Source organism: Nycticebus coucang, chromosome 17 (assembly GCF_027406575.1).
Source record: "Nycticebus coucang isolate mNycCou1 chromosome 17, mNycCou1.pri, whole genome shotgun sequence".
Classification (NCBI taxonomy): domain Eukaryota; kingdom Metazoa; phylum Chordata; class Mammalia; order Primates; family Lorisidae; genus Nycticebus; species Nycticebus coucang.
In genome coordinates this window covers 8,978,580-9,004,582 of record NC_069796.1, presented here as the reverse complement: position 1 = coordinate 9,004,582, position 26,003 = coordinate 8,978,580, and the positions used below count along the sequence as shown (strand labels likewise).

Sequence of the window (26,003 nt, the reverse complement as noted above, 5' to 3'; positions counted from 1 at the left end):
CTCATTAACAGGTGAACATTTACAGTTGCTTTTAATAAGTACTAACTTTGAACTCCAATTAAGAGGAGTATTATCATCCTCAAAAACTTTCCATTCTTCTCATTATTTGACTGGTATTTTAATAAATTATACCTAATCATTATTATATTTTAACTTTGCCAAGAAAATACTTGTGAATATTTGTTTTCTCTTTCTTTGTATTAATACCTACATAATATCTTTGATTTTGCCTCTTGGTGGCAAAATCTAAAATATTTTCTCACTGGACTTTTTGCAGGAAATGTTTGCCGACTCCTGTTGTAGAGGATGGTACCCATTTACCCGATTCAACTATCTGAATCAACCTTGTTTTCAGTGGGGTGTCAAATACTGCAGTATCCTTTCACCTTTTAAACAGAACCTAAGTTTTACAAAGTCTGGTTTGGGCTATTTTCAATTACAGTTTATCTCAAGTTTGGTTTCTGGTTGAACACAGACAGTGTTAGAATTTTCTCAGCCTGTATCGGGGAATACTTTTACAGTGAATGATTTGGAAAGATTTAGAAAAGAGTAGAATAGGGCGGCGCCTGTGGCTCAGTGGGTAGGGCACGGGCCCCATATGCCGAGGGTGGCGGGTTCAAACCCAGCCCCGGCCAAACTGCAACAAAAAATAGCCGGGCGTTGTGGCGGGCGCCTGTAGTCCCAGCTGCTCGGGAGGCTGAGGCAAGAGAATCGCGTAAGCCCAAGAGGTAGAGGTTGCCGTGAGCCGTGTGACGCCATGGCACTCTACCCAAGGGCGGTATAGTGAGACTGTCTCTACCAAAAAAAAAAAAACCCAAACCAGAAAAGAGCAGAATATTAGAAGGTAGAGGACATGTTAGGAAAACAATCTGACAAAGAGAAACAAAGAAGCTATATGGAGGAGAGCCGGTGGATTTTTTACATTGGAAGAAGAGTACATTGGTTATTAGGAGGTGAATATATTTAACAAAAACTCGTAATTTTTGCTTGGTTGATTAGAAGCCATCTTCTGTTTAATCTTTTCTTATAATATGTAATGGCATAAAAAGTCATTTATACAATACTATGAAGCTGCAATGATATTGATATTTTAAGGAAGATGGCAAGAAATAATTTATTTCTTCAATTTATGTTGCAGTAATAGAGAAAAAGATATGTCAGAAAAGTTACTTCAGGAAGGTTAAATCCTTAATCCATTTGTTTTTCAATTAACTCATGTCAATAAAGTGACAACATTGGAAATTACATGTAAGAAATAAAAGATGATTTTTTTGTCAAGTCATAATGTTAAGTTTCTGTAAGAGTGTTACGCGTATGTGATTCAGATAATGATAGCTAATAGTTCAAGGATATAGAAAGCTTATTTTCAGCCACAATAAATGCTTTAGGTTTTCATATCTTTAAATACAATTATATCTTTAGAAATTAACTAAAGCATGTGATGATAAAATCTGCAAAATCTTATAAAAGGGTATTCAATGAAAATCAAAATTTTCCTTTCTTTCTTTTATAGACCCCATTACTACTTTCTAGTGTTAACTCATGAAAAAAGCTTATGTATTATTCTGGAATGTATGTACAGGCTTATACGTATGTATAAATAGTTTTCTTTATATGAGTGGTGGTTATTCTAAGCATATTCTTTTGCATCATCGTCTTTTCTTAACATGTATTAAATCTTTTTAATGATGTACAGTGTTTGACTGCTTGCAAGTAACATTATTTAATAAGGCTATTTATTGATGGATATTTAAGTTATTTTCAGTTCTTTACTATAGCTGAGGTTCATCTAGGCTTTATGGGACCTGAAATCTTTAAAACTGGGATGGGAGAAGCAGGCTTCCAAACTGATCAAGGTGCTGTTTGGATACTGCCAGACAGTGGGGTCCTGCCATGATCTGGTCATACATCACTGTGATATGCACCACTATGCCCTCTCAGGCCCAGAGCACCCAGTCTGCAGAGCCATCAGCTCCACTGTGTCTGTCTCCCCATTACCACTGTCAGGCCAGGGAAAGAGCAGGTTGGTGGCAGAAGGGGGAGTATTTTTATACGCACTGCTACTGAGTACCATGCCCCCACCCACATCCCCTTTCTGGTCACCTCCCAGGCATCTGGGTAAGGCAGACACCCACCAGCCATCAGCTTCTGCTGCCACCATCTCACCAGCTCAACAGCAGTGCTCCTGCCACCTGAGTAGAACAGCAGCAGCTGTCACAGTCAGACCTGGGCAGAAGGAAAGAACCAGCCACTGCAACTTCCTGAAAAGGCATCACGTCTCCCCAAACCACTGACGATGGGAGGCCAAGCAGCTGAGGCCCAACAGGCTTATCTGTTACCGGCCTTAGGCCATGGCAAGGAGACATGCCAAGATACCAGCTAAGGCCCCCAACCTGTCCGGCACCTGCCAAAGACACCCTGCCACTATCTATGGCCCTGACACACCCAGGCACCACCAAGGTCCTGCAAAATGCCCAAGTGTCCACCAATGTCCGATGACCTGCCTCACAACTGGCCATTGTCCCGTGATGCACCCAGGTGGCAGCTAAGGTTCTGCAGCATGCAAAGGCACCCACCAAGGACCTAAGATGGGCCAAGATACCTGGCTAGGCCCTATGATATTTCCAGGTACCCACTGAGGTCCTAAAACCTGCCCAGTAGCCAGCTGCAATCCTGTGATGTGTCTATGAAGGTCCCACAACCAGTCCTGCCACTGCAGCACCAGGACAAGCCCATGCACCAGCCAAGATCCCAAAACCCATCCACATGTCAGCCTATGTCCCCTGACCTGCTCAGAAACTGGCCAAAGGACCCTGACCTAAGAGCCCACTAGAGTACCATGATCCACCAGAGCATGTGCCAAGGTCCTGCACCCCACCCAGGAACTTGCCATGGTCCCATGACGTGCCAAGGACCCACAAAATGTCCTCCAGGTACTGCAGTTCTGTGATGTGCCAAAGATTCCACCAAGGTCCTGCAAACCACTCCACTGCCAGCTATAATTCCGTGAGAGTTAAGGTGCCCACCAAGGGCCTGTAACTTGCCCAAGCACTGGCCAAGGTCGCACAAACTGCCTCTGAGGAAGAGACTTGCCTAACTCACACCAAAGAACCACCAAGAGCAACCTGGGGACCAACCCACGGATCCAGACAATATCCCCTGGTGGCTTAGACTGTGACGACCACAGATGAATGGGACAATGCAGAACAGTAGCTGCATTACACAGTCTCTCAGGGAATCTGATCCTCTCCCACCAGGTGACCCCTCCAGAGCAAGGCACACAAACACTATCCAGAAAACTCTCCTCCTTCTCATTAAGTAGGAGAATTCCCAGCAAAGCAGAATAGGTGGACCATGAACCAATCAGCCCTGAGCTGAGAGAAGAGGTTTTAGATGAGAAGAAACCAGAAGAATAATCAAAACAACATGAAAAAATAAGTGAATTTGACATCCTGAAAGGACTGCAATATTTCTTTCTTTTTTTTTTTTCTTTTTGTAGAAAAAAAAGTGAGACTCTGTCTCACTTTCTGGCCCTCGGTAGAGTGCTGTGGCCTCACACAGCTCACAGCAACCTCCAACTCCTGGGCTTAAGCGATTCTCTTGCCTCAGCCTCCCGAGTAGCTGGGACTACAGGCACCTGCCACAATGCCCGGCTATTTTTTGGTTGCAGTTTGGCCGGGGCCGGGTTTGAACCCGCCACCCTCGGTATATGGGGCCGGCGCCTTACCGTCTGAGCCACAGGTACCGCCCAGGACTGCAATATTTCTACAGCAATGGACCCCAAATAAAAGGAAACTGCCAAAATGTCAGAAATAAAATTCATACTATAGATGTACAACAGATGAATGAGATTGAAAAGGAAGTTCAAAACCAACACAAAGAAACCAAAAATATTTTCAGGTTATAAATAAAAAATATGAAAAACTCACTAAAGACATAGACAACATAACAAAAAATATAACAGAATTTAAAGAAATAAAAGAGTCATTTAGGGAATTACAAATAAATCAGAAAGCTTCAAAAACAGGCTAGACCAGGCAGAAGAAAGAATCTCAGAGCTTGAGGTCAAGGTTTTCAAACTAACCCAGTCAAAGATGCAGAAAAAAGAAAACTGAATAATCACTCAGAAAAATATAGGGCTCTGTTAAACAAGCCTATACACAAATTATAGGTGTCCCAGAGAAGAAAGAAAAAAATTTAGAAAACATGGAAAATAAATTTGAGAAAATTATTGAAGAGAATTTTGCTGTTATCACCAGAGATTCAGATGTCTAGATAAAGGACAGTCATTGAACACCAAGAAGATTCACAGCAAATAGGACATTTCGGACAATTAACAACCTGGCCAAGAAAAAATCCTACAAGCTACAAGATGAAAACAACTATCCTACAAAGGAATACCCATCTGGCTAACAGCAGATGTCACAGCTTAGATCTTACCTTTGCTTTTGGACTGGCAGAATCAACATTGTTAAAATGTCCATAAGTACCAAAAGTGACTTACACGATCCCCATCAAAATAACAAAGTCCTATTTCACAGATCTAGAAAAAATAACTCCATACTTCATTTGGAACCAAAAAAATAGCATGAACAGACAAAGCAATCTTAAGCAAAAAGAACAAAGCAAGGAGGTATCACATTATCAGACTTCAAATTATCAATTAATATCAAGCTACCATATCAAGCTATATTCTGTTCAACTGGTTTATGTCTCTGCTTTTATGCACATTCAAAATAGCATTGAAACACAATAGAGAACCAAGAAATAAAACATCAACATACAACCAACTGATCTTCAACGAAGCAGACAACACACAAAGTGAGGAAAGGAAACCCTAGCCAGTAAATAGTGCTGGGAAAATTGGATAGCTACATGCAAAAGAAAGAAACAGGAACCCATCTGTCACCATATGCAAAAAATCAACTCAAGAAGGACAAAAGCCTTATGTAAAGGCCATGAATACATGAAAAGTCTAGATGAAAACAGAAAAACTCTCCTAGATATCAGCCAAGGCAAAGAATTTATGACTAAGACCACAAATGCAAATACAGCAATAACAAAAATAAATGGGATTTAATTAAATGAAAAAGCTTCTGTATAACAATGAAAATAATCAACAGTGTGAATAGACAGGGATAGAAGGGACAAAAAATTTGCAAACTACACATCTGACAAAGACCTGATACCAAGCATCTACAAAGAACTCAAACAAATCAGCAAGAAACAAAGAACTCTATCAAAAAGTGGGCAAAAAACATGAAAAGAAGTTTTCAAGGATAGAGAAATGGCCAACAAACATACGAAAAAATGCTCAATATCAGTAATCGCAATAAAAATACAAATTAGAACTACCATGAGTTATCACTTTACCCCCATCAGAATAGCCATTATTAAAAATAAATAAATAAAATAAAATAATAGATGCTAGCATGGATGCAAAGGAAAGAAACTGTTGATAAGACTGTCAATTAGTACAACCACTATGGAAAACAGTATAGAATTTCCTCAAAGAAATAAATGCAGATGTATCATTTAATTCAACAATTCCATTGCTGAATACTCAAAGGAAAAGAGGGCACTTTTATCAAAACGACACCTATACTCAAATGTTTACTGTATTAATAGCACAATTCACAATTGCAAAGATCTGGAATTGACCTAAGTGCCTATCAATTCATGGGTGGATAAAGAAAATATGGTATGCATGATAAAGAAAGTGTGGTGTACATGCACACACATAGAGACATACCATGGGGTACTGCTCATAAAATGAATGAAATAATGTCTTTTCCAGTTTGGTTCCAGGCTAGCTGGAACTGGAAGCCAATATGCCAAATGAAGCATCTCAGGAATGGAAAACCAAACACTGTATAGTTTCACTAAAAAGTGGGCGCTAAATGATGGGTACACATGGGCACAAAGAAATATAAAGGACAGTGGAAACCAAGAAGGGAGATGGGAAATTAAAAAATGAACCTGTTGGGTACCATGAGCACTATTCTATTGATAGGCACACCAGAAGTCCTGAATTAAGCATTATACAAGGAATGTATGTAGCAAAAACATTTATACATCCTTAATATTCTGAAATAAAATAGAAGAAAACAGTGATCTACATAAGAAAGAATATTTGCACACATTAATTTTAATAACTGATTAAAAATCAATAAAGTATATAATGTCCCTTCTAGCATCGAGGGTAGATCTAGACAGTGGTTCTCAATCTTCCTAATGACACGGGCATTATTCACTAGGTGTGAATATTTGCACACATAATTTTAATAACTGATTAAAAATCAATAAAGCATATAATGTCTCTTCTAGCAAAGAGGGTAGATCTAGACCAGTGGTTCTCAACCTTCCTAATGCCGTGGCCTTTAATACAGTCCCTGTGGGTCACAACCCGCAGGTTGAGAACCATTGATCTAGACAGAGGTAGACAAGAAAAGGAGTTGATAGGGAAGGAGAGAAGTTACAGATAATAGAGACAAAGGAAACAGCCTAAGATTTAAGTCTGAAGATAAAACAACCAACAAGTATGTGTTAAATGAAGAGCACAGTCTCAGATGTCTAGTGATAGAAGTTATCAGAAGCTGAAAAACAGCCCTCAAAAACATGTCAAGATACCATGCAAAAAAATTTTCCCATAAAAAGGAAATAAACAGTCTACGAATGCTTAAGGCCTCCATGTATATACACCTTTTAAAATATGGTTGATAAATGAATAATGAGATTATAACATTCTGTGGTACATATTCAAATGGATAACGCTAGTACTTTATCAAGTACATGTCATATATTCAACTGCCATCATAAAGAAGTTAAGAAATCTGTCCAGTTTCACAAAGATAATTTAGAAAAGAATGATAATTTGCCAAATTATCCTCCCAAAAAGTTATACCAATTTACCTTTGTGCCAACACTTTATAAGAGGACTTATTTTTCCACACTCTATACAACACTGGGTAAAAATCAATTATTTAATCTTTGCTCATTTAGTAGGTGAAATAGCCTCTTTCTTTTTAATTTATATTTCTTTATTTGTCAGTAAAAAAAACCTTTTCACAGGATTGTTGGTAACTTGTATTTATTTTTACAGGAATTACCTGTTCATCTGTTTCTTTCACTTCAACATAAGCAACAAATAAATTGGCAATTTTAATGCCTTCAGGAAATAAAAGATATCAGTATAACTTTTTTTTTTTTTTTAGTAGAGACAGAGTCTCACTTTATGGCCCTGGGTAGAGTGCCATGGCCTCTCACAGCTCACAGCAACCTCCAACTCCTGGGCTTAAGCGATTCTCTTGCCTCAGCCTCCCAAGCAGCCGGGACTACAGGCACCCACCACAACGCCCGGCCATTTCTTGGCTGCAGTATAACTTTAAAACACTAGTATTATAATAAAAAATAAGATTGCCCTAATTCTTATATTTAAAAAATATATATAGGATTCAATGGCACTGCCTTAGATTTAATTTCAAAGTACCAATAAACATACTGAAGAACTCTTTCTTGGAATAAAATTCTTGAGGAAACTCTAATTTTGAACTCATATTCTGAATATAAACACTGTTCAATGTAATGTAAGCTAAATTTTTATCTCAGTAAGATGTAAGCAATTAAATCTTCTATCACATGATCAAAGATTTATTATCTTTAATTTATTATTTTTTTAATCCACTGCTTCATCATAATTATACAATTATGAGCATAACTAATTTTATGATGTTATATCCTGAAAAGCAATAAAACAAATTCTTCTTTAGTCACAAAATCTCTAATTTTACACAAGCTCATACTGGGTAGCTATTTTAATTTTACCACATTATACTCCAATGTGAACATGCTCATTCTTTTTGGTGTTAATTATAATAACTTGATCAATTTCACTGTGAATTCCTTAAAGATACTAACCCTTACAACCTGAGACATGCAATAAACATATTTGATGAATACATAAATAAATTTGGGAGCAATATATGAGTCATATAGTGACCCATATTAGGAAAGTTTTGAGACTGACAAAAATCAAGAAATGTAAAATTTGCACAGATGGAAATAATGAAGCCCTCCCAGCAACCCAATAACTTGAGCAAGGTGAAACCTGCACAAGTCAATCAGAAAGGATACTGTCTGTCACTGTGCATCTCATAAGTGAAATAAATGACTGTAACACAGTCTGTCGCAAAACTTTCATACCTTTTTTTTTTTTTTAGCCATATATAGTGATTAAAAAAAAAAAAACCAGGGGAGACAAGATGGCGGACTGAAGCCAGCTTTCAACAGAGGCTCCCGTCCAGAAGGAGAGTTAAGGGACAGGAATTTATAAGTATCCTGGTGGACTTGAGCCTCACCAAGAGAGAAGGTTGAAGAAAGCACATCAACACCGCTGAGGCAAGTTGTGATCACAAGGACGCAAACAAAAGATACAAAATCCACCACCAAGCGGACGGGAGCCCCCCTCCCCCATGAGACCGGCTCAAGAGCCCCACAATTAAACAAGCGGGCAGAAATTAAAGGCCCTCCCACTACACTCCACGGGAGAGACCTTCTAAAAACTGGACCTACCTCCCCTACGGGGGTGTCGTGGCGTTCTCCTGCCAGGCATAAAACTGAATAAAACTTTGGGAATCCTCCGCCGGCAACCCTCCCGGTGCTCCCTTCCCGCCCACTGAGGTCTGGAGGCCTGTCCCCCAGGAGTTCGGATCCTTGGGTGATTTCTTAAGGGGAGTGGACAGTCCTCGAGTTGCGACTGGTCAGCATTGACTCTGAGGCGCGCGAGTGAGGAGAGGGCATGGGGCTGAGGGGGAGTCACGCCTCGCGGCACTTCCCTGCGGTGCAGTGCAGCAACCCTCCACGGGCAACATTACGGGGCACAAGACTGAATAAGACTCTAGCCTCCCCGCTGAGAGCAGAGAGCCCCTACTCTCACTCGGGGTCTGAGGGCCTATCCCCCAGGAGTTCGGATCCTTGGGTGATTTCTCGAGGGGAGTGCACAGTGCCTGAGCTGCGTCAGGTCAGCGCTGACTCTGGGACACGTGAGCGAGGAGAGGGCACTCTGCTGAGGGGAAATCAAGCCTTAGTGGCACTTCCCTGCGGTGCGGTGCAGGAGCCCTCCCCGGGCAGTAGTGTTGCGTAAAACTGAATGAAACTCTAGCTTCCCCCCCCACTCCCAATCGGGGTCTGGGGGCCCATCCCCCAAGAGTTCTGATTCTTGGGGTATCTCTTGAGAGGTGTGGACCCAGCACAAACTGCGGCCGCTCAGTGCTGACTCTGGGGCGCAGGACAGAGGAGAAAAGGGTCGCCTGAGTGCCCACACCAGAGCAGCAGTTCCCTGGAGGTAGATCAACAGCCGTTTTTTCTTTAACGGCAGAACGCTCACTTCTGGATATTCTGAAGCCACACCCCCTGTCTCCCTGGGCAACCAGAGGAGGCCACCGGTGAGCGGGGGATTTCCTGACACGGCTCACAAACCCGGGAAGCTTCCAGGGCGGGGCCGACCCAGAGAGGTGCTCGGACGCAAATCTCCAGCAGCAAAGACGTTTGAACTCAAAACAGCCCGTCTTCTGTAGGCGACGACAGTAAGAGAGACAGAACCCCGCAAAGTTGTCTGTTCTGTTCTGTTAGCAGCATCCATCAGGGACGGGGCTAAGCCTGAGTGAACACCTCCTTCCCATCACCTACATCAAACACTCAAAGATGACAGGCCCCATCTCCTCCTGCTAGATAGCGGCAGTCTGCGGGGGCCTGGCAGACTTCCTTGCGATTCAGGCAGGTGCAAACCCCTGGAGTGTCTGTTCACTGCAGGCAACTGGGTTAGCCATCTGCAGAGATACCAGTGACTGGGTCCGACGGAGGGGGAAAGTGGGGAAGGAGACGTCAACCTTCCTAGACTGCTCTGTTTGCTGGGTGGCTCCTCCTGACTCCACGCTGCACTGGGGTGAGCCGTGTCAGAGGAGTCACCAGGCCCCTGTGATCCAGTTCCCAGAGACCTCTTGAAATCTCCCACCCGAGACAAGTGCCGATTGAGACAGTTGATATGGACCTTTTGAACTGGGCTAATAGACTGAGGACTTTTCAGGCGGTGCCCTGGGTGTGCGATTGTAGGAAGGTTTGATTCTCCTTTTCCAACTGGGGCCAGAGGTGGGCAGGCGGGGTGACTTAATTGCTGATTTTTCCACACAGCTGAGACTTCAAGCCAGAGTAGAAGTTGCAATAGGATCGAACAGAAACCAGCTGAAAACAAGACAGAACCACTTTGCTCCACCACACCAGACAGGGCCCCAGTTTCTCAGGCCACAACACTGTACAGGCCCTCGATAAAACCCCAGGGGAAAAACCAAAGGGAGTAAAATAACCATGGGGCGGAATCAGCGGAAAAACTCCGGTAACATGAATAACCAGAATAGATCAACCCCCCCAAGAAAAGATACGGCACATGTGATTGAAGATCCCATTCATAAACAACTGGCTGAGATGTCAGAAATCGAATTCAGAATTTGGATTGCAGACAAGATTAATAAAATGGAATTAGGAATTCGAGGAGAAATTCAAAAATTGTCTCAAGAATTTAACGAATTTAAAGACAAAACCACCAAAGACTTAGACACACTGAAACAAGAACTTACAGCCCTCAAAGATATGAAAAATATAGTAGAATCCCTCAGTAACAGAATGGAGCAAGCAGAAGAAAGGATTTCTGACATTGAAGATAAAGTCTTCGAACGCTTCCAATCTCTCAAAGAGGAAGAGAAATGGAGAGCAAAAACGGATCACTCACTCAGAGAACTCTCAGATAATTTGAAAAAAAGCAACATAAGAATTATAGGAATTTCTGAGAATGATGAAGTGGCCTCCGAGGGCACAGAGGCCCTTCTGCATGAAATTATGAAAGAAAATTTTCCAGACATGCCTAGAGAATCTGAAATTCAGATAGCAGACAGCTTCAGAACCCCAGCACGATTCAACCCCAATAAGTCATCCCCCAGACATATCATAATTAGCTTCACTAAAGTTAACATGAAAGAGAAGATTATCAAAGCAGCCCGGCGAAAGAAAACTATAACGTAAAAAGGTAAGAATATTAGAATAACTGCAGATCTCTCTGCTGAAACTTTTCAAGCAAGAAGAGGCTGGTCATCAACATTTAATCTCCTAAAGCAAAAAAACTTTCAACCCAGGATCTTGTATCCAGTTAAACTGAGTTTCATCTATGATGGAGAAATTAAATACTTCAATGACATTCATATGTTGAAAAAATTTGCCATAAGTAAACCAGCTCTTCAGGATGTTCTCAGACCTATCCTCCACAATGACCAACCCAATCCTATACCACAAAAGTAAACTCACTCAGAAACTTCGGATCAAACTCCAACTTCCACACTGGCGAAAGGATTAAAAATGTCCACTCGACCTTTGAAAAACTCGATACCCAAAATTCCACCAGACTTATCAATACTCTCCATCAATGTGAATGGCTTAAACTGTCCTCTAAAGAGGCATAGGTTAGCTGACTGGATACAAAAACTCAAGCCAGATATTTGTTGCATACAAGAGTCACATCTCAACTTAAAAGACAAATACAGACTCAGGGTGAAAGGATGGTCATCCATATTTCAGGCAAATGGTAATCAGAAAAAAGCAGGTGTTGCAATTTTATTTGCAGATACAGTAGGCTTTAAACTATCAAAAGTAAGGAAGGACAAGAATGGTCACTTCATATTTGTTAAGGGTAATACTCAATATGACGAGATCTCAATTATTAATATCTATGCACCCAACCAGAATGCACCTCAATTTATAAGAGAAACTCTAACAGACATGAGTAACTTGATTTCCTCCAGCTCCATAATCGTTGGAGATTTCAACACTCCCTTGGCAGTGTTGGATCGATCCTCCAGAAAGAAGCTGAGCAAAGAAATCTTAGATTTAAACCTAACCATCCAATATTTAGATTTAGCAGACATCTACAGAACATTTCATCCCAACAAAACTGAATACACATACTTCTCATCAGCCCACGGAACTTACTCCAAAATTGATCACATTTTAGGTCACAAGTCTAACCTCAGTAAATTTAAAGGAACAGAAATTATTCCATGCATCTTCTCGGACCATCATGGAATAAAACTTGAATTGAGTAACAACAGGAATCTGCATACTCATACAAAAACATGGAAGTTTAGTAACCTTATGCTGAATGATAGCTGGGTCAGAGATGAGATTAAGAAAGAAATCGCCAATTTTTTGGAACAAAACGACAATGAAGACACAAACTATCACAACCTCTGGGACACTGCAAAGGCAGTCCTAAGAGGGAAATTTATAGCACTGCAAGCCTTCCTCAAGAGAACAGAAAGAGAGGAAGTTAACAACTTAATGGGACATCTCACGCAACTGGAAAAGGAAGAACATTCCAACCCCAAACCCAGCAGAAGAAAAGAAATAACCAAAATTAGAGCAGAATTAAATGAAATTGAAAACAAAAGAATAATACAACAGATCAATAAATCAAAAAGCTGGTTTTTTGAAAAGGTCAATAAAATAGATAAACCTCTGGCCAACCTAATCAGGAAAAAAAGAGTAAAATCTCTAATATCATCAATCAGAAACAACAAAGACGAAATAACCATAGACTCATCAGAAATCCAAAAAAATCCTTAATGAATATTACAAGAAACTTTATTCTCAGAAATATGAAAATCTGAAGGAAATAGACCGATACTTGGAAGCACGCCACCTTCCAAGACTTAACCAGAATCAAGTGGAAATGTTGAACAGACCCATATCAAGTTCAGAAATAGCATCAACTATACAAAACCTCCCTAAAAAGAAAAGCCTGGAACCACATGGTTTCACGTCAGAATTCTACCAAACCTTTAAACAGGAATTAGTACCTATATTACTCAACCTGTTCCAAAATGTAGAAAAAGAAGGAAGACTACCCAACACGTTCTATGAAGCAAACATCACCCTGACCCCCAAACCAGGAAAAGACCCAACAAGAAAAGAAAATTATAGACCAATATCACTAATGAATATAGATGCAAAAATATTCAACAACATCCTAACAAACAGAATCCAGCAACACATCAAACAAATTATATATCATGACCAAGTTGGTTTTATCCCAGGGTCTCAAGGCTGGTTCAATATACGTAAATCTATAAACGTAATTCAGCACATAAACAAATTAAAAAACAAAGACCATATGATTCTCTCAATTGATGCAGAAAAAGCTTTTGATAATATCCAGCATCCCTTCATGATCAGAACACTCAAGAAAATTGATCTAGAAGGGACTTTTCTTAAACTGATAGAGGCTATCTACAGCAAACCCACAGCCAATATCATATTGAATGGAGTTAAATTGGAATCATTTCCACTCAGATCAGGAACCAGACAAGGCTGTCCATTGTCTCCATTGCTTTTCAACATTGTAATGGAAGTTTTAGCCACCGCAATTAGGGAAGAAAAGGCGATCAAGGGTATCCATATAGGGTCAGAAGAGATCAAACTCTCGCTCTTCGCAGATGATATGATTGTATATCTGGAAAACACTAGGGACTCTACTACAAAACTCCTAGAAGTGATCAAGGAATACAGCAGCGTCTCAGGTTACAAAATCAACATTCATAAATTGGTAGCCTTTATATACACCAGCAACAGTCAAATTGAAAAAGCAGTTAAGGACTCTATGCCATTCACAGTAGTGCAAAAGAAGATGAAATATTTGGGAATTTACCTAACAAAAGATGTGAAAGATCTCTATAAAGAGAACTATGAAACTCTAAGAAAAGAAATAGCTGAAAATGTTAACAAATGGAAAAACATACCATGCTCATGGCTGGGAAGAATCAACATTATCAAAATGTCCATACTACCCAAAGCAATATATAATTTCAACACACTCCCTATTAAAGCTCCACTGTCATATTTTAAAGATCTTGAAAAAACATTACTTCGTTTTATATGGAATCAGAAAAAACGTCGAATAGCCAGGACATTACTCAGAAATAAAAACAAAACAGGAGGAATCACACTACCAGACCTCAGACTTTACTACAAATCGATAGTGATCAAAACAGCATGGTATTGGCACAAAAACAGAGAAGTAGATATCTGGAACAGAATAGAGAACCAAGAGATGAATCCAGCTACTTACCGCTATTTGATTTTTGACAAGCCAATTAAAAACATTCAGTGGGGAAAAGATTCCCTATTTAACAAATGGTGCTGGGTAAACTGGCTGGCAACCTGCAGAAGACTGAAATTGGACCCACACCTTTCACCATTAACTAAGATAGACTCTCATTGGATTAAAGATTTAAACTTAAGACATGAAACTATAAAAATGCTAGAGGAGAATGCAGGGAAAACCCTTGAAGAAATTGGTCTGGGTGAGTATTTCATGAGGAGAACCCCCCGGGCAATTGAAGCAGCTTCAAAAATACACTACTGGGACTTGATCAAACTAAAAAGCTTCTGCACAGCTAAGAACACAGTAAGCAGAGCAAGCAGACAGCCCTCAGAATGGGAGAAGATATTTGCAGGGTATTATCTCTGACAAAGATTTAATAACCAGAATCCACAGAGAACTCAAACGCATCAGCAAGAAAAAAACAAGGGATCCCATCGCAGGCTGGGCAAGGTATTTGAAGAGAAACTTCTCTGAAGAAGACAGGCGCACGGCCTTCAGACATATGAAAAAATGCTCATCATCTTTAATCATCAGAGAAATGCAAATCAAAACTACTTTGAGATACCATCTAACTCCAATAAGACTAGCCTATATCACAAAATCTCAAGACCAGAGATGTTGGCGTGGATGCGGAGAAAAGGGAACACTTCTGCACTGCTGGTGGGAATGCAAATTAATACATTCCTTTTGGAAAGATGTATGGAGAACACTCAGAGATCTAAAAATAGATCTGCCATTCAATCCTGTAATTCCTCTGCTGGACATATACCCAGAAGACCAAAAATCACAACATAACAAAGATATTTGTACCAGAATGTTTATTGCAGCCCAATTCATAATAGCTAAGTCATGGAAAAAGCCCAAGTGCCCATCGATCCATGAATGGATTAATAAATTGTGGTATATGTATACCATGGAATACTATGCAGCCTTAAAGAAAGATGGAGACTTTACCTCTTTCATGTTTACATGGATGGAGCTGGAACATATTCTTCTTAGTAAAGTATCCCAAGAATGGAAGAAAAAGTACCCAATGTACACAGCCCTACTATGAAACTAATTTGGGACTCTCACATGAAAGCTATAACCCAGCTACAACTTAACAATAGGGGGAAGTGGGAAAGGGGGGGGTGGGGAGAGAGAGGGGGATCGGTGGGATCGCACCTGTGGTGCATATTACAGGGGTATTTGAGAAACTTGGTAAATGTAGAATGTAAATGTTTTGGCACAGTAACTGAGATAACGCCGGAAAGGCTATGTTAACCACTGTGATAAAAATGTGTCAAATGGTTTATGAAGCGAGTGTATGATGCCCCATGATCATATCAATGTATACAGTTATGATTTAATAAAAAAAAAAAAAACCAGGAGTAATCTATTCCTAGTCCTTCACCAAACAGCACATTAATTGAGAATTAGAATGTGTCATTGCAGAGCAATTGAGGCACTCTTGACATCCAATTTGTGACATATATTCAACTCTTTCATGTAGAACATAGTTTCTTGACCCCAATCCTAGATAGTTGGGGTTTTCACCAGATAGTTCTATGCTGTGGTACGGTATACTGTATACTGTCGGATGTTTAGCACCCTCTATGGCTAATGTCCTTACATGTTGTCAAAATTTCCTCTGGAATATAAAATCATCCTGGTGTGAACTTTCTCTGGTGTGGAGTAGCTGACATCATAAATGTTAATAATCAAAACAATTGTCAAAGTGAGACTCCTTTGGAGGGAATCTAAAACTTGGGGAACACCTTTAAGAATCCCAATGTGGCTGCTAGGAAAAGCCATCTCATGCAGGGTAATTCCATACCTCCATTCCTCTCAACAGAAATCAATCCACCCTAATTATTAAGCCTTCTTCTTGTACAAGTTATTTGTGGACACATTTGTTAGCTTCCTCAATCCTATCTGGCCAGCTTTATAGATTCCAATTCCTTTTCAAAGAGCTACTCCCAGCATCATACCTTATCTAATTATCTGTATTACTACATTACTACAACAGAAAGGAGACTGTTTAATTATGTTACATAGGGACTTTTTGGCTATCATTTGAGGTACAATTCTAATAGGTGAGATAAATTCAATACTGAAGAGAAAGGAGGGCATAATCCTTTCTAATGATAAACACAATGCTTATTAATAAATGCTTCCTTGCATTGCTCCTGAACAAAATCAGGAAACAGTTTAAATATTCAAAACTAGAGTACTTTATGTTTTCTAAATTCAGAAACGTACTATTAATTGCCTTTTATGCTTGAAAAGTAATAAAAACACATTAACCTTTCTCAAAATTCCTTTAAAATTTTATGTAACAGAAACAATGAAGAAACTGATTTAATAGTATGTAATAAAAGATTTCCATGCTTCAAAAGATACTCTGACATCAATGACTCTCCAATCTTTAACATTCAGCATCCTCATTTCCAAAATGGTTCTAGCAAATTTTGAGAATGAAATACAATTAAAAAATAAATAAATTTTGAAAAGAATAAAGCATCATTCCAATGTAAATAAATACCAGCAATGTTGGGCAAATTAATGAAACGTCACTCAAAACTTTGATCTTCAGAATTACCAAAATTCAAAATTAGTGATAATAAGAGACCCTGACCTAAAAGAAAAATAAACTAATTTACTTGTTGCTACTTGTAAAAAAAAAAAAAACTTGTAATTTCAAATATGATAAAGTACAACTATAAAGCAACAATATTTAAATTGTTCAGATTTTCTAAATACTTACATTACTTGTAAACTTTCTGCTGTTAAATTATTCCACATAATCTCATTTGCCTGAAGATTTTCATTTTCTTCTAATAAGGAAGTATCGAAATCAATTTCTTGTTCTTTAGCTGCTGTTGTTCTAGAAAAGCATACCAAATAACTTCGATCAATATGAATATGCTATCATATTTTAGTACATACCAAAGGCAGAATATTTGTTCTTACCTAAAATTATGTTAACAAAGTAAAAACAAATAGTATAAATCAAATTAAACCATAGGCATCAAAGATCTAATCATGTAACCGAAGACTTAGTTTCCTCATTTGTAAAATGCAAATATTAATCTGATTTATTCTGTCACAGTTATGAGTATAAAATAAGATGCATTCATGAAAAAGAAATAGATGCATCATAAAGTTTAGTACAAATATAAAGTCATAGTATTCTTATTACATAAATACTAAAAATATATAATTTTAAGGATTAAATATGGATTCAAGAGATAATATAATAACTCACAAATTTTTAAACATCATTATACAAATTAGTTATCATCGAGAAAAGACTTTAAGATAAAAGCAGACATATAAATCTAAAATATCCCATGTCCTAATAAGCTCCTAAATATTTATTTTAATTTGGTTAACTATTAAATGATGGAAAAAGTAATACTATCATAAGTCCTTAAAGAGGAATGAAAATATCATACCTGTGAACATCTATGAAATTATTGTATTCTGTACTAGGATCTATCTGTTCAACTGACATTTGAATCTCTTTATGGACATTCACAATTTCCTCTGTAACAAGACTGGTTATCTGGCTGTATTCATCAAATATACCTTTTCTGGAAACAAAAATAAAATTTACAGTATTTTAAAGTTTTATCAAGAGAAACACAGACCCAAAAAGGATTCAGAACAATAAATATAAGAAATGTAATATCAATATTTATAGATGATGGTTTCATGCATCATGATAGTTCATATACCTGGAGAGCAAACAGAGGAAATATATAAATGTACAGATTGGTAATTTGCATTTGATATAATATAATAACAGCAAATGATCTAGCATAAAGCATTGCCTTTTCAAACATGTATTTGATATATTCAAAATGTAGGGCCAATGTTGATAACCTTCTGTGATTAAATATTCGGACAGAAATTCAGGATTCCATAACATGAAAGTCTGATCAGCTCCTGACTCTTACTGTTCCTTTCTACTGACGCCACTTCTTCACACGCCTGATCCCCTGCCTCTTCTCTTGCTCCTCTGGGCCTCTGCTCTGTTTTATATATTTAGTCCAACTGGTTCTATACTTCGAATAACATCAAAATTTCTTCAAATAACCTCTAGTCAGCCGCAAAAAGGCCATCAAGGTTATTAACCTGGTCTAACAAATGCAAAAGGAAAAAAAAACTGTTCTGTCACAAAGAACAGATCCCTACTTAAAAATGCTGTGCTGTAAAAACATGCCACGGGTTATTAGTGGCCTCAACAACAAATGTGAACCGACAGGCTTATCCTGCACATGCCCAAATAAATATAAAGCATGGCTGTTTTTCCTTTCCACAATCATTTCTCATAAAAAGTTATCCTTACAAAACATCTGTTATTAGAAAGCATTTGCTCAATTACTTTATTTTAAATAGCAAAATACTCTTTTGTGTAAAACAGTCGAGTTAAACTGCTTCAGGCGATGCTAGTTTCAAATGACTAGAGAAATTATCTGACAGACATGATTTAAAGAAAAGAGAGACATAGAGAAATTTAAAATTAATATATATTTAGTCAATATCCCTGGGGTTATGACCTCACAATTGAAAGTACTGAACGCTATTAATGCAAATGAGTCTATATAGATAACTCTTATAAAACAATACAGTAAAAGGCTGTGACGTGGAGATCATATATATTCACCTTAAAGACAGAGGGGAGAAAAAAGGAAATCTCCTACTATTATATGAATGAGTACATGTCACATGAGATGCAATTTCAGTGGTACCACGGTGCTTAGATTTTTAAAATGCTCAATCTAAGATAATGTATTACAAAGTAAGGATAATATGCTATGGGAAACAATTCTATGTCTCAAAAAGATATTCTAGTGATGATAAAAGATACTATTATTGAAAATTCATGCAAACAGTTTCAAAATATATGGATACACAAAATGAAAGCAGAAAAGGAAATATTTATAAATCAATATTATGTAATTTAAAGTAGAGATAAATAACTAAATTTATAAATCACATGTTTTAAGTAGACAATTCGCTACTTTACCAACATGGAAAAGATTATATATTCAAGTAGGAAATAAAACACTTCTTTTATCTTCTGATAATATGAAGGATAACCTAAAATTCATATAACTAGATATCTAGTTATCTTTATACAAAAGAGAGGACAGTCAGTAAAGCAGAATCAGAAAAGCAACAAAGACAAACATGGTCTCCTCTCAGAAGCTCTGGAAGTCATTATTACCCAAGAGAAATATTAGGAACCTACTTATCCCTGATCTCAATTATTTATATATAAATGGAATAATATAACTCCAGGATAGGTAGTTGTAGCAAATATGTTATGGTATCAGGGAGCCCTTCAAAAGAAATAAGTCATTTTTATCAAGTTTAATAACGGGGTAACAATTGATCAAGTATTGAAAGGTTTTTCTAACATTTCTCCTTTTGAATAATTAATAAAATAGAATATGTGTTGTCCAACGCAACTTGGAAAATTTTACAGAAAGACATTTCTAATACAATGACAGTCTCCAGGGTTTGATAGCCCAGGTATTCCGTGGCAGCCTAAGTCCTGTCTCTACCTTTGTCTTCAAGGCCTTCTTCTCTGCATCTCTTGTGTGTATCCTCTTCTCACAAGGACTCCAGTCATTGGCTTTAGGGCCTACCCTAAACCTGAATGATTTCAGCTTGAGATTCTAAACTAATTATATCTCCAAAGACTCTACTTCCAAATAAGGTCACATTCTGAAATTCTGGGTACACATGATTGTAGGGGGTAGATAATTGAACCCACATCCTTCTCAAAGAAAGAGTGCTAGGCTTATCAGAAGATCTATCTAGCTTAAATTCCCAGATCTGCCACCTCTTTGCCTTGTGATTTTGGATCAGAACTGGCTTATCTGTCACAAACACAATCTACTCTTCCTAATTTTCCAGGAAATTATAAGGAACAGGTTAGCAAATGAGCAAATGCCTATGAAAGTGCTTTGCAAACTATATTGTATTGCACAAAAAAAAAAAAAAATTGTTTTAGAAGTTAACATTTTATATTTAGTAGTTACTCTGATGCCTATTAACTTATTCAAGATTCCTCTTGCATCATAACCTGAAAAATGTTCACGATCATCTTTGGCATCAATTTACTGCTATGTTTCAAAATACACTAATAGAGGAGCTCACAAGCTGACTTAGGTAACTACGGGTAAGTTAACAAGAATATAAGAGCCCAAGTTCCTTCTCTCATAATTCACTACTTGTTCATAAACTTCATCTTCTCCCCTGAGAGATAACCAACCAACTTATTTCCTCTCTAACCCTCCTTCACTTCTACTCCATTTGTATTCCCACTTCCCCAGCCCTAAACCTAGTTCATAGCAACTCTAACACTGAAAATCCCCTATACACATTTTCAGTGAAAGAAAATTGAATTCAGTCATTCAGAAAACACTAAACTAGTTAATAAAGGAGATGAAGTAGACCAAAGGGTGGCACATCTTTTCCCACTGTCATATATCCATGTATATGGTAAATGTTTGTGCATTCGATTTATTAATTAAAGTATACTGTTAGCTCCTGGAAGGCAAGAATTGTGGCCTGCTCATTTCTATTTCCAAAAGCACAGCCAGCGTGCATTGCATATAGTAAAATGTCAATAAGCATCTGTTGATTTTAATCTCATAAAGAATAAAAAGATCAAGAAGCTGGCAAATAAACCTTCAAAAAATTCTTTCATGGAGGCTTTCTAGTCAGTCAAGATTTAAATGCCCAACCCTCCGGAATCAGGTGTTTATTTCTTGATACTTGTCAATTAATGAATTATTTTTCATTTCAATTTTCAGCAAAACAAAAACATACCAAAGAAGGGCAATTTGGGGGCTAGCTACAAGTTTTAGGAGATGAGCAGCAGATGGACACCAGAAGTGAAATCAAGAAGGACTGAGGTCTGAGACACCCACTGGGCTGGGTCAGCAGCAAAGTTTATGAAGCAAAACCTAAACGAGGAAAGAAAATATGCTAAGGTCATTTTCTGAAGATCTTATGATAACTAGGAAATGTATCTTACAGTGCTTTTATCATTTCTTCTTGCATCTTCTGTAAGGAGTCCAGAAGAAGAGGAAGTGTGATATCGTAATACTGACTCTGGTGAAGCTGTGCCCCTTTCAATGCCAACACATACTGGTTATGCAGCACGTGAAGTTTCATTGTGGCTTTGTCATAACGTTCCTTGGCCTTTTCGGTTTCTTTCCCTAAAGAAAGATAGCAAACAATATATTTTTTAAAGTTTTGTCTTCACTACATACTAACTAGATTACCACTATTTTGTGTTATTTTGCACATTTTATGAATTATCAACAATGGTTTTTTGAACATATGTGCTCAGGTTTATGCAAAGTCCTACTGATCTGCCAGTACCCTGCACAGAGGCTGCTATGAAGGAGCATGCAGGATATTCATGTGAATAAAGGTCAATATGCAATACAAAAAATACAGACACACAATCCGTCTCATCTTCCAGGAGCCTACACCAAATTGATACAACAGTGCACCTGAAACTATAAAACCAAGAAAATAAGAAAGTTTGTAAACAATGTTAAATTTTGTGGTCTTTTTTTGGAGATGGGTTAGTCAGAAGAGGCTTTGTAAAAGAGACAGAACTTACAATTTGGGCATGTATAGAAAAGTATAAGAAAGATAACTAGATGATAGTTCTCCCCACTCATCTTTCCTTTCTCCTTTCATCCCTTCCTTCCATTCACTGAATCTTATTAACTGAACACTACTAGGAACTGTGCTAAACATTGAGAATTCAGTGTTTGGGAACAAGAATCCTTGACATAGAGCCTGGTGAACTGGAATTTTAAGTGAATACATGGAAAGAATAAACAGCACTACATAGTCAAGCAAACAGATAAGCTTGCCTAAAGAAGAAAGTAAGTTCTGAGGAAGTTAAGAAAATACGTCTATATAAGCAGAGCAGTGCTAGGTGATTGAAAATCAGGCAGAGAAATTTGGACTTCATAGGGTAGAAGTCTGGGAGTTAGTGATAATATTATAAATTAAAACTTCTTGTGGTTCATTTACTAAAGGCAGTTAGAAAATATTTACAGATTGCCAATACATATAAATGAGTATTAAAGGAAAATTTTAAGTGAACCTTAAACTTTTGATACAAACAGAACAAAATATTTTTCATCAGTTTAGATTAAGGAAATAAAGTTTTCAAAATATTTAAGTAATTCATGCTCTCCTTCCAAAGAAGTCCCCCAAATGAATCCTCTCCCCAGAAATAGATCCTATGCTGAGAATTTTTAATGCCACAAGCCCTCTTCTGCTGCTATTCTGCTTAGGCTCAGCAACCATCTGAGTATTTCCCATATGAAAATCTCTCTATCCCAGAGCAAAAGGCAGAGAAAAAGTGAAGGTTTTGGCAGAGAGTGGAGAGTTCAGACCCTCAGACCATTCCCAGCAAGGGCAGGCAAACGAGTATAACTGCCTTGCCTTTCTCCTTCTGAGGCACAGGAACTACATGTAGGTGGCATAAAAGGAAACAAATCTTCCAGCAGACTAGAGTGTCTCTATGACCAACAAATTCTAGTGTTGCCAAGTACCAGAACCACCACTGACTCCTAGGGAGCTACGCATCATTATTTTACATAATTCTTTAGCCACAGTCCACTAGTCCATTAGACCATAGTCATTACCTAGCTCCTCACATGCGGGTATTGATAATTGTTCAAGTTAGTCATAAAATGTTCCCCTCAGGTCAGACATGGTGGTTCACACCTGTGATCCCAGCACTCTGGGAGGTGAGGTGGGCAGATCGCCTGAGTTCACAGGTTGGAGACCAGTCTGAGCCAGAGAGAGACGTCTGTAAAAATAGCCAGGCATTGTGAGCAGGCGTCTGTAGCCTCAGCTGCTTGGGAAGCTGAGACAACAGGATCTATTAAGCCCAAGAGTTGGAGGTTGCTGTGAGCTATGATGCCACAGCACTCTACCCAGGGTGACAAAGTGAAACTCTGTCTCAAAAAAAAAAAAAAAAAAAGAAGCTGGGGGCAGTGGCTCACACCTGTAATCCTAGCACTCTGGGAGGCTGAAGCAGGTGGATTGCTTCAGCTCATGAGTTCAAGAACAGCCTGAGCAAAAGCAAAACCCTACCTCTACTAAAAATAGAAAAACTAAGGCAAGAGAATTGCTTGAGCCCATGAGTTGGAGTGTACTGTGAGCTATAACTCCATGGCACTCTACTCAAGGGAAAGGTTGAAACTCTGTCTAAAAAAAAAAAAAGTTCCCCTGAATAATCTACTTTATTTTAAAACAAAAAGAACTCCACCATAAGAAAATAATTGTTTTACTAGAACATCTCTCCTAACTCCTCTTATTACTAACTAGAAATAGGTTCAAACACTAAAGTGACAAGAAGCGAGCAAGAATATTAATTCAATTCTGACCTGAAAAAAATCAGAAAGAAAACAACAAACCTTAACCATTAAACATATAAATTTTCACTTTTTTAAACTATAACCCACAGGATAATACATCTTATGTCATGAACTGGTAAATAATCATATAAGCATTTAAATATATTACTTAAATATAATTCTCCATAAAATAAAGTATTCCCTGACTTTTTAAAAATTCTTTCTATTTGAATTTTGAACTTCCTTTTTTTATTATTATTAAATCAGAGCTGTGTACATTAATGCAATCGTGGGGTACAATGTGCTGGTTTTATATACAATTTGAAATATTTTCATCAAACAGGTTAACATAGCCTTCACAGCATTTCCTTAGTTATTGTGTTAAGACATTTGTATTCTACATTTAGTAAATTTCAAAGGTGCCCTTGTAAGATTCACTGTAGGTGTGGCCACACCAATTATCATCAGTTACTATAAATCCCTAGAAAAAGTTTAACTTACGACCATCACAATGGACCACCAGCAAAGTAAGTATCCAGAAATTAAAAGACAGAACCTAGCTTCCACAATGATGCAAAAGACAAAACTAAGCGATGGACTTTCACAAAATAAGATGAATAGACAGCTACCACACTTATCAATTATCTCAGTAAACGTTAATAATGGCTTGAATTCCCCACTGAAGAGGCAAAGATTGGCTGATTGGATTAAAAAACACAAGCCATCCATTTTCTGTTTGTAGGAAACACACCTAGCCTCAAAAGACAAATTAAAACTCAGAGTTAAGGGTTGGAAGACAATTTTTTAGGCAAATGGAATTCAGAAGAAAAGAGGAGTTGCAATCTTATTTTCAGATACATGTGGATTTAAAGCAACAAAACTCAAAAAAGACAAAGATGGTTACCTCATATTGGTCCAGGGTAAAATACAACAAGAAGATATTTCGATTCTAAATATTTATGCACCCAAATTAAATGCCCCCAGATTCTTGAACCAGACCTTACTTAGTCTGAGCAATATGATATCCTATAACACCATAATAACAGGGGACTTTAACACTCCTCTTACAGAGCTGGACAGATCCTCTAAACAGAAATTAAAGTTATAAGGGACTAAAGGAAGCCCTAGAACAACTGTGCTTGATAGATCTATATAGAACACTCCATCACAAAGATAAAGAATATACATTCTTCTCATCGCCCCATGGAACATTCTCCAAAATTGATCATATCCTAGGACACAAAACAAACCTCAACAGAATGAAAAGAATTGAAATTTTACCTTGTATTTTCACAGACCACAAAGCACTAAAGGTGAAACTCAACTCCAACAAAAATGTTCAACCCCACACAAAGGCATGGAAATTAAATAACATTATGCTGAATGACAGTGGGGTGCAGGAAGAAATAAAAGAGGAAATCATTAACTTCCTTGAGCATAACAACAATGAATACACAAGCTACCAAAACCAGCAGGATACAGAAAAAGCAGTCCTAAAAGGAAAATTTATTGCATTAGAAGCCTACATTCCAAAAACAGAAAGAGAGAGCATCAACAGACTCACAAGCCATCTTACAGAACTGGAAAAAGAAGAACAGTCTAAGCCAAAACCCAGCGGAAGAAAAGAAACATCGAAAATTAAATCAGAGATGAATAAAATTGAAAACAAAAGACTCATTCAGAAAATTAATGAAACAAGAAGTTGGGTTTTTTTTGAAAAAATAAATAAAATGGATAAAATTTTACCCAGACTAACTAGAAATAGAAAAGTAAAATCTCTAGTAACCTCAATCAGAAAGGGGAAATAACAACTGATGCCACAGAGACACAAGGGATTATCTCTGAATACTACCAGAAACTCTATGCCCAGAAATTTGACAACGTGAAGGAAATGGATCAATATTTGGAATCACATCCTCTCTCTAGACTTAGCCAGGAAGATATAGACCTCCTGAACAGACCAATTATCCGTGAGTACTGCTAATATATATAGTTCTTACAGAAATACATTTCATTAAAAGTTCTCAAGAATGAATGCATTTGACATATCTATGGGCAATCCCACAGCCTTCCTCTAAAAATGACCACCACTTTTTCTCCCCACAAGTCAGTAGGAGCCTCCTGCAAAAAACTGACAACCAAAATCCAAGGTTCACACCTGACCATATAAGAGCCAATCTTTTGAATGTAAGCTAAGTCACATTAATGCCTCAGTAACAGTACAAGTTCACTAATTCCTGCTACAGCAGTTGCAAGACTAGCCGTGGCATTGTCCATTTTGAAGTTTTTCAAAATTTCAAGGTTTTAGGGGTTTTTGCTTTTTTTTTTTTTTTTTTGTTAATTTTCACCAGAGTAAAATTTGTACATGTGAGGAGCTAGGTAATAGACTATGGTCTAGTGGACTGTGG

The 26,003-nt window shown here is 37.9% G+C and overlaps 1 protein-coding gene across 3 annotated transcripts in view; it reads right to left on the bottom strand.

The window, feature by feature from the left end:
* Positions 1-26,003, bottom strand: part of FER (FER tyrosine kinase) — a 392,818-nt gene that overhangs the window by 291,182 nt on the left and 75,633 nt on the right. For all 3 annotated transcript variants that reach the window (XM_053566752.1, XM_053566754.1, XM_053566753.1), the window contains 3 exons: positions 21,240-21,423; positions 17,641-17,778; positions 16,950-17,069 (listed from right to left, as the gene is read on the bottom strand). In XM_053566752.1, coding sequence (XP_053422727.1) covers positions 16,950-17,069; positions 17,641-17,778; positions 21,240-21,423 — 442 coding nt within the window. The remainder of the gene's footprint in view (positions 1-16,949; positions 17,070-17,640; positions 17,779-21,239; positions 21,424-26,003) is intronic.